Raw genomic sequence first — 9,566 nt, 5'->3', positions numbered from 1 at the left:
CCTGAGTGCCTCTCAGTGTGAGTCACATCACTCGCCGTACCGCTGCATGTTCATGGGTAAGAGCTGAAGGGTACACATGGTACCTTCCAACACAACAGTTTATTGTCATAAACAACACAAAGCAACGTTCAGATCCCCACAGGGTCCCGGTGCCCTGGGTTTGGATAGGTCGAAGAAGGACGAGCAGGCAGCGTTTATTTCGAACGTTTATTATGACATCGGCATAGAGGAAAATAATGCTCTTGGTCCAAGGACCCTATTTCTTCAAGGATTTATGCTGCAAGCCAACCTACTTAACATCTCTGGACTCTCTTTATTCCCACCAGCACACACAGTCACCCCATTATATTCCCCGTAAGTCCCCCCAATGGTTGAAAACTTTATTTCCAATTTACCCATAATCCAACTATTTACAATACACCTGTTTCCCGCCAAAACTCTCGATAACGCGGGTCCTTACAATATTAATGAGCAAAAGCAAAAGTGAACAAACAGCAAGCAGTCAGTGCTCAAGGGGATTCGAATGTGTAGCAAAATACACAGTATTTCTGCGCTTGAGTTACTGCCAGAGAGCGAGCGCTTTTAGAAAAGCAGCGCTGCCGGGAAACTTCGGCCTGTTTCCCGCAAGAGGAAAGAAGAGCTCGTGTTTGCAGATGGCGCACAGTGAACCATGACCGGGTGACATGAGTGTTTTCCCATGTTTTCTGTGAGTCACGAAGTGTCAAAAAGGGCACCCACTGATTCATTTTTATGTAAAATATCCTTTCTCTTACTCACTTTCTCCACTTCGCTTACAAGTGATTGTATTCAGACAACAGTGACACACTTGTTGCAGAAAACATATGCAGTGAAGGAAAACGGCAAGTGAAGCAGAGAAATTGTTTCAAAGGGTAATGAAAGCGGCACACGACCCCCCTTTATACAATATGTATAATACATAAACTAATGGAAAACAAGTCAACCGAATGGATGCGTTTCGTTAAATTGGTACAAATACACCGTGGTGCTTTAAGTGTGTGAGACGTGTGCTATCTTGTGAGAATCAGTGTTTCTCATGTGACGTAACAGGTGTGTAATGACCAGTTCCATATGTTACTTTAGAGGAAATTGTGCGTGTAGTAGAAACACACAAGTAGTGAAGATTTAAGCGGAGCTCAAGTTGCACTGGTTACACCAAGTAGGTAAGTAGAATCGGGTGTGTAAATTGTCATTGTTTATTCATTTTATAAGTTTATTTCGATATTTTACTCAACAATAATGACCATCTCTACAGGTTCACACACTTTCAAGCAGCACTGTATATTTATTAGACAGTAGAGGAGCGCATGGTCATATATGTAATCAATTCCCAGTACACACACACACATTCTTTCTCTCTCTCTCTCTCTCTCTCTCTCTCTCTTTCTCTCTCTCTCCTGTTTTTGTCTCTCAGTGTCAACACCCTTTAAAATGAGCTAAAACCGTGCCTTCTGTAAGTTGCAGCGAAGGGAAAGACAACGTCTGGAGGAAACATCAACACTTGTGGTTGAAACTGCAATTTTGCTGGTTGGCCTGACTTCTTTTTTTTTTTTTTTTTTAACCATTTTCTCCATTTTCATGTCTCCTGAAATATCGCACTTCTTTCTTTTCAGTTAAAAAGAAAAAAAAAAAAAAAAAGCATAGCAAATTTGAAATTGAAAGAGAACATGGCAGATACCAGAGACACCGGTCTGGCTACAACCTGCTTGGAGAGGTGTAAGAATTATGTGAAGACCAGAAAGGGAACTATTCTGGCTGCTGAAATTGTAAGTTACTCTTTTTATTCTTTTTGGTTGTACTCTGAGGGTCGCAGGTATTAGAACTCTTACTGTTAAGGTTTTCATTCCTCTTTTTTTCTTATTGTTTCTCCAGTAAACATGTGGGATTTAACAGCAAACTAAAGCTTCCAGTGGAAGAGTTTAACACACAGCTGACAGACAGGCAAAACATGACTGGGAAATAACTAGACATATAGACACCTAAGAGACACGCGGTTGTGCTTGAAAGTATGTGAACCTAACAGAAGTGGTCATTATTCTTATTTAAAGTATTAAAATAAACTTATAAAACTTAAATCTTAAACTTTGAAGATGAATGAATGATTATGATTTACACCCCTGATCCTTCTAACCTACTTGGTTTAATCAAGGCAACTTGAGCTTCACTTATTTCTACATTTGCATTTACATTTATTCATTTAGCAGATGCTTTACTCCAATGCGACGTAGATCTCAGAGAAAAGTTTTATACCTGCACTACTTGTGTGTTTCTACAACACGCATGATTTCCTCTAAACGGCATACGGAATTGATCATTACACACCTATTATGTCACATGAGAAGCACTGATTCTCATTAAATATCCATTTTGTGCTAAAATTAAGGCAAACAAGGGATTTACATACTTTCGGGCGCCACTCTATCATCATACCGCAGCTATATCTGCTTTAAGCTGAGCTTTGTGTGTAAGTATTTACGTTTGCTAAACCGCCAACGGAATGTGATTTTATCTTGCTCTTGTGTGATGCTATCATGGGAAGAATCGTGCGGAATGATACACACCGGGATGGGCCTGTACGCCAAGCGTGGGCACCCGTCAGTCCTAATGGTCTGGTTACAGTGACACGCTTATAAAGGGACCAGAACAGCGAGTGGAACTGAACAGAAATTTAATAGAGGCCAAACCAGTGTAAAAATGCGGGATCTGGGAAATAACCCTGTTTCCGAGCTTCGTCAGCCCCGCGAGTGTGAGAAGCCCACGCCGCTGTTTCACTTCAATGGGCGAAGTGTGAAACGTGTCATATTCATGTACTTCCCAAACCATCGATGACACTGTGAACGAAAAGTAATTGTAACCGTGGACATTTACTAGTTGGGGTTATAACTCAAGAAACGAGACTGTAAAACATCGGCTCAACAGGTCGTGCATTTAAATGTGACTGCAGAAGGTTGCCGGTTTGAATCCCACCTCCTGCTGTGTAGTACCCTTGAGTAAGGTACTTACTCTGATTGCTCCAGTAAAGTTACCCAGCTGTATAAATGGGTGAATAATTGTAGGTACATTAACATTGTCAGTCGCTTTGGAGGAAAGTGTCACCTAATAAATAGTGGTAAAACACATATTTCTCCTCCCTCGTAATTTACTGCAGTCATACCGCTTAGATGGATGAGTGACTGTAAACCTGAACGTGTGAAAGAGTGTATATGTGTACTGTAACAGTGAACCGGTGTCACATCCAGGGTGTACCATACAGTTCCCTGAAATGTGGGAAGAACAAGCAAACTCCAGAAAGGTGCAAGTGAAGCCAAACTATGAGATAACAGGGTACTAAAAATAAAAGTTCAGATCTTCACCAACACCAGTTATTACATAAATATCTTTTACCATCGTTGGATTTACTGCATTTGTCACACTCCCAAAGACGAAATGTTCACCCACATGGACCTCTGCGATCTAATTTCTGACTGGTAACTCTGTGAGATTGTGTATCGGTGCGTATGCTGGTCAGTCTGTGCGTATGTGGGTGTGTGGGTTGATGCGCTTGAGCGTTTTTCTGTCTGTGGGTGGGTGTTTGTGAATAAGCGAGTGTGTGTGTTACCATGCGTCTGTCCCTCGCTTGCGGTGTCAGTGAGTTTCGGAAGGTTTTGGCTCTAATTTTAATTTGCGAATTATGTTCTCACGGCAAAATTCCAATACAAACACCTCTTGCAAGAAGTGAGAAAACAATAGATAAAATATAAATTTAGCAAATACAAATTAGAAGAATTTAAACAGCCGCGACACAAACTACTTGTACAGCTACGTTTTGATGAAGTTCTTTCATGTTGCGTATGGTGCGGCATATTTAATTCAGCGGGTGAAAGAACAGCTGATGCTCTGCAGACTTTGCCGTTGAGTCACTCTTGAGGTCTGTACTGACCTGTCATTAGGACTCAGGAGCAGAAGTGGGAGTGCAGCTGCTCTGGAGAACTCCGTACAGTGTTGCTTCAAAGCATGTGAACCCCTTCTGTCCCTTAGTTTCTCTAATTTAGTAAACGGTTATTTAAAATAATCGCAACAGGTCATAATAGGTGCGTAAAGACCAATCCCATGTGTGTAGTAAAAACATGGTAGTAGTGCAGGTGCAGAAATAAGTGAAGCACAAGCTGCATTGGTTAAACCAAGTAGATAAGTAGAATCGGGGTGTAAATCACGCTCATTTATTTTCTAAATTTAAGATTTAACATTTAGATTTTCTAAGTTTATTTTAATACTTTAAACAAGGATAATGACCATCCCTACAGTGTTCACATACTTTCAAGCACCACTGTAGCTGCTGCAGCTGCTGTGATTTCTTGCAGTTTGCTGCATTCTGCATGTGACAGCATGAGCCGAGCTGGAGGGGGGGTCTCACAGCAACGGCACCCCCACAGGACAATGGTCCGTTGTGTGGGCTTTCAGCCCGGCCGGTACACAGTGGCAGCTTGTGCCAGTCCCTGCAGAGCATAAAGAGCTGCCACACGGCTCTGTGAGCTCAAGCCCTTGCCTCATGCCTCTCCCTGCCCACGGGGCGGCCCACACACCCTTTCTCACTTGGCTTTGTGTCTCCATGCACACCTCTCAGTCAGCTGTGCTGGAGAACGCATCTCGGTGCTTAGCCGACACGCTCAGCTGCGGCGACGCACACTTTCACCAATTAATACAACTCTTACCTGGTTCAAGCCATGTTTTTACTGTAAGGCGAGGCAACAGGGCCACACTTGGGAACATGCGGCAGCGACTTTCAGCTCCAAACCACCTTTTCACTCTGCTTTGGCTATGACATTTGTAGCTGAAGTCGCTTTCAGCTCGCTGCCATATATGGCTCATGACCCGAATGGCACCATATGAGGAGACCTATTGAGATAATGTGCACAATGTGTAAGAAACACAAGTGTGGACGTGATGCGTCAAATAAATTTCACTTATTGAAAATTAGCGTGGCACAATCTTCGTGTTTTTCGGTGGCTGTAGAATCAGTGGAACCTTCTGAAAGCGCAGCTTGCTTCTCCTGCTGACTCCATGTGGTTGATGGTGCAGATAGGAGTCTGGGTCAGAATTGTTGAGCAAACCGTGAGGAAGAGCCACAGGATACAACAGTCATAGTATTTTGGGTTTAGGGTGAAAGTTTTTTTTTTTTTTTTAATACTGAACAGCACTGTAGTTATCATGAAGAGATAAGGACCGTGGTGCTAAATCACAATTTGAAACCAAAACTCCACTGGAACCTGTATTACAGCTTCTGTTGAAAATACACACACACACTTTCAGAACCACTTGTCCCATACGGGGGTCGCAGGGAACCGGAGCCTACCCGGTAACACAGGGCGTAAGGCCAGAGGGGGAGGGGACACACCCAGGACGGGACACCAGTCCGCCGCAAGGCACCCCAAGCGGGGCTCGAACCCCAGACCCACCGGAGAGCAGGACTGCAGCCCAACCTACTGTGCCACTGCGCCACTGCGCCTCCCCTGTTGAAAATATAAAGAATGAATCACTGCTCTTCTCTTTCTGTTTTGTATTGGTCCCAAATAGTTGATAAGCCTGGTGATCCTTATCTGCTACGCGGCATCACTTTATGGCGGCTATTCAGCGGTGGCCATCTGTGAGATGGTGCTGGCCATCTTTATCTTCGTCATCTTCATGATGGAAATGGACAAGCAGTTCCAAGCTGTCAACTGGCCGTGGGCAGTAAGTATTCAAATCCTGCACATGCACGCACTTGCATACGTGTGTGCCCACACATATAGAAGCAGGTGGGAGTGTAGTGGTTGGAGTTGTTGCCTTTGGATCCAGTGGTTATAGGTTCAGATTTCACCTCCAGCAGCAGTACCATGAGTGAGGTACTTACTCAAATTAATCCTGTGGAGTTACCCAGTTCTATAAAAGAGTAAACAGTTAAAGTGTCGGATGAATGAATGCGTGCAGCCTCCACCCACATTAATGTCATTATGTTTTTTCTCACAATAGGACTTCTTCCGGGCAGCGATTGGTGCAGCGCTCTACCTCATCACCTCCATCATCTGCGTAGCAGGTGGTGCTGGGGACGGTGCCCGGATTGCAGGCGGGGTAAGAAGTGCACTTTATTAGAACTCTGTCTCCGTCTGACATTTGTTTCTCCCTGTGTCTGCCACTCTCCAAATGTGTTACCGAGGCATACAGAACTTGAGCTTACACTCTACTTGATGTGACACGCGTGCCCGATTTATGGCCTTGGCAAGGAAACACGGGAAACGCAGCGGTAGAAAATAAATCAGGAGGACCTACAAGTACCTACAGTATGGAGGTGTTCCAGTTAAAGACAATATACTTTTTTTGAGTAATGTTTTTTGTGCATTCGGACGTAGGTACGTGCGCTCCTTCACACTGAGAAGCAGGAAAGGAAGTTGGTGCCTTGTCACCGGTTACACCACCTTTTCCAGTTCTACCACATTACTTAGTGTCATTCTACAGAATTAGTGAATTAGTGACCTACACACCTTACCACGATAGAAAGTGCGTTACTACAAGGACGAAGTCGCATTCCACACCTCAACAGCCTTTCTCATTGTCTCTTCTTTAACGACTATTTCATTTGTGGAACCGAAAACAAGGCAATATAGCGCCCTTTAGTGGACTTTACTGAATCTGGTGCGCAGTTATTGTACAGGACTGACTGTGTCACACGCTGATCGTCTCGCTTTCACTCGATACTCTGTTTTCAGTGTATTAAAATAAAGGGATTTTAATGATGACATTTGCTGCAATGAGTATCAGTGTTACGTTTACAGGAGTCTTTTTTTTTTTTAACCTTTTGTTGTCGTGTGTTCCCCAGGTGTTTGGCATACTGGCAGGGATCTTGTTTTCTTACGACGCCTACCTCACCTTTATGGCTATTAAACACCCTGAAGGTGAGAATGTCCGCAGGCCTCCAGAGTCAGTCGTTCGCTCTGCGCTCCGCATGCGGCACCATTCCGTCACACCTCTCACTTAACTGCCACCATAGCACGAAATCACTCTTAATTAATTATCTCTTCTTCTTTTGGTTCTTGAAACATTGCTTTGCTGTATTAATATGCTATTAACTACTGTCACATATCAGTGCAACTGATTAATCCCAAGTACCACCATGACATTAGAACTTTGCATACATTTAGCTGATGCTTTTCTCCAAGGCGACTTACAATGATCTACTCAGCTGGGTATTTTTACTGGAGAAATTTAGGGTAAGTACCTTGCTCAAGGACATTACAGCAGGAGATGGGATTCTAACCTGCAACCTTTTGACTAAAGGCAGTTGCATTAACCACTGCACTAACCTACAGCTGGCAACATGTGGATTTCAAAGCAGAATACTACACTGCCACTGCCACTTACATGTCCATTGTGTTAAATCTGATCGGTATGTTTTTATTATAACTGGATATATATGACACGGAGGGTGCCGTGGCGCAGCGGGTTTGGCCGGGGCCTGCTCTCTGGTGGGTCTGGGGTTCAAGTCCCGCTTGGGGTGCCCTCTGACGGCCTGGCAACCCGTCCTGGGTGTGTCCCCTCTCCCTCTGGCCTTGTGCCCTGTGTTGCCGGGTTGGGCTCCGGTTCTCCGCGACCCCACTTGGGAACAGCGGCTTCAGCCTGTGTTTGTGTGTGTGTGTGTGTGTGTGTGTGTGTGTGTGTGTGTGTGTGTTTGTGTGTGTGACACAGATCGATACTGTACTTTGCAAGCGCCGGTGAGCGGCCTGGCTTCCAATTCATCCATTAGCCACCAGGGGGCTCCCTTGTCTCCGTCTCCGGCAGCGCTCCCGCCTCGGGCTGTGGGCGGGGACGAGGGGCGGGGCTTTGCGGAGCCTCCAGCTGCAGCTCGCGCGCCGAACTCGGGCTGTGCGCTAGGCTAATGGAACGGTGTCTGTACATCACCAGCACGTAGAGCAAATAAGATGTACCTCGATTTACTCGGATTCACCTGTCTTTGTGTCTCACTTTATGGGAAAGGACTCACTTTATGGAAAGTCACATGTGGTTATGGAGGAACGTCGCGTGCGCAGGTGATCTGGAGGGGATGATTTACACACACTGTGACTGTCCCTAATCCTAATGTTCCCGTTTACAGGTAACTGAAATAAACGGTAAAGGAGGGAAAGAGACAGGGAAGGACAAAGAGGGACGAGCAGCAGGCCGACAGCTGGAGGACACGAGGAGCTCACGAGGACACGTGGCACTAATGACAGCTCACACCTAGGATGACAAACATCATGACTGAATATCATCATATGCCAAAAAAAAAACCTCCTCTAATGTATTATGGAAAAATAGACTCTTCACCCAGCTCCCTCATTACTTCACTTTACTGCGCTACTGGGTATCTGTACCCTGTCATTGTACCCCATAACTGTGCTATGTCTCACATGTAATGTAAAGAAAGTACAGTACTGTACTGTGTTGTTAAAGCAGTAAGCATACTTTGCAGTGACTTCTTGCTGTTCTTTTTCATCATCCATGGGTAATCCTGACATATACTTGTCATGTGGAATATATTTCAGAAGTTTTTGTTGATGAACTTTTCAGTGGAATTATTTATGTGCAGTAATCTCCAGGAATCAATACAGTAACCGAATGCCTCATTCAGGTATTTCCATTAACCCCGGTAAAATATCACTTAAGAGAAAATAAAACTAATGAGTTAATCGATATTCCAGTTTATCAAACCAGCAATTAATATTGTACTATTTGGTGGAACCGGGTGCTTTAACTATTATCTTTGCAGACATGTAACATTTTTTATATTTTACAAGGGAAAGGACAAATACTAATATAATAAGTGTGACTGATTTGTAGGTTTATAATGTTGGCAATATGTGATTAACGGAAATGTGTGTGTAGTTACACAGAGGAAATTGGACATTTTTATCGTTGTACAATAAAAGCCAATTATGACTAATGTGTGTTTATGTACATCTTTTTTGGGAAGTACTGTACACATTATCAGTTGTTTAAAGGCAAATCATCATGAGCGTTCTCACAAGATGCTGGAACATCTTGTCTTTAGCACCAGCAGCATTAAAAATAAATAAATAAAAAAATAAATACACCCACCACGCAACTTACGAACATGATTGGGGATCGGAGTCTGTTCGCAGCTCCCTTTGTCCGTAACCCGAAGGACGTTTTGACTACAGCACTAACTTACAGTGCGACCGCGTCACCAAGTTTGCTGACGACTCCACAGCTGTGGGTCTCATAAGCAAAATGATGATGAAGCAGCATCCAGAGAGGAAGTGAACCAACTGGTGAACTGGTGCAAAACCAATGACCATAATCCCTAAACAGAGGAAAAACAAAGGAGATCATTGTGGAGATCATTGTCGAGTTCAGAAAGGCTCATGCTGCCACCCCCCCCCGCCACTTACCATCAACGGAACCACCAGGGAGAGAGTGAGCAGGTCGAAAGTTCCTAGGAGCACACATTGATGAGGACCTCACCTCCTGCTCACACACACCAGGCCTCACCCAAAGAGCAAGGTCTCTGATCGCAAGTCCCTACAGCGGACAGTGAA

General features: G+C 44.3%; 1 protein-coding gene across 2 annotated transcripts; it reads left to right on the top strand.

Annotated features, from left to right (window-relative positions):
• Positions 1 to 1,147: 1,147 nt before the first annotated feature.
• Positions 1,148 to 8,891, top strand: LOC108918241 (proteolipid protein 2-like). 2 transcript variants are annotated; one of them, XM_018725362.2, is made up of 7 exons: positions 1,148 to 1,181; positions 1,433 to 1,545; positions 1,632 to 1,784; positions 5,572 to 5,727; positions 6,007 to 6,105; positions 6,851 to 6,926; positions 8,123 to 8,891. In XM_018725362.2, exons 3-7 carry the CDS (start codon positions 1,686 to 1,688, stop codon positions 8,128 to 8,130), a joined length of 438 nt encoding a protein of 145 aa, XP_018580878.1. In that variant the 5' UTR covers positions 1,148 to 1,181; positions 1,433 to 1,545; positions 1,632 to 1,685; the 3' UTR covers positions 8,131 to 8,891. The 2 variants fall into 2 exon arrangements, with proteins under 2 accessions (XP_018580878.1, XP_029103515.1); XM_029247682.1 differs by having other exon boundaries at positions 1,433 to 1,784.
• Positions 8,892 to 9,566: the final 675 nt, after the last annotated feature.

The sequence above is a fragment of the Scleropages formosus genome, chromosome 22 (assembly GCF_900964775.1).
Source record: "Scleropages formosus chromosome 22, fSclFor1.1, whole genome shotgun sequence".
NCBI classification, from domain to species: domain Eukaryota; kingdom Metazoa; phylum Chordata; class Actinopteri; order Osteoglossiformes; family Osteoglossidae; genus Scleropages; species Scleropages formosus.
Note: the sequence above shows the minus strand (reverse complement) of the source record. Positions and strands in the feature narration are given on the sequence as shown.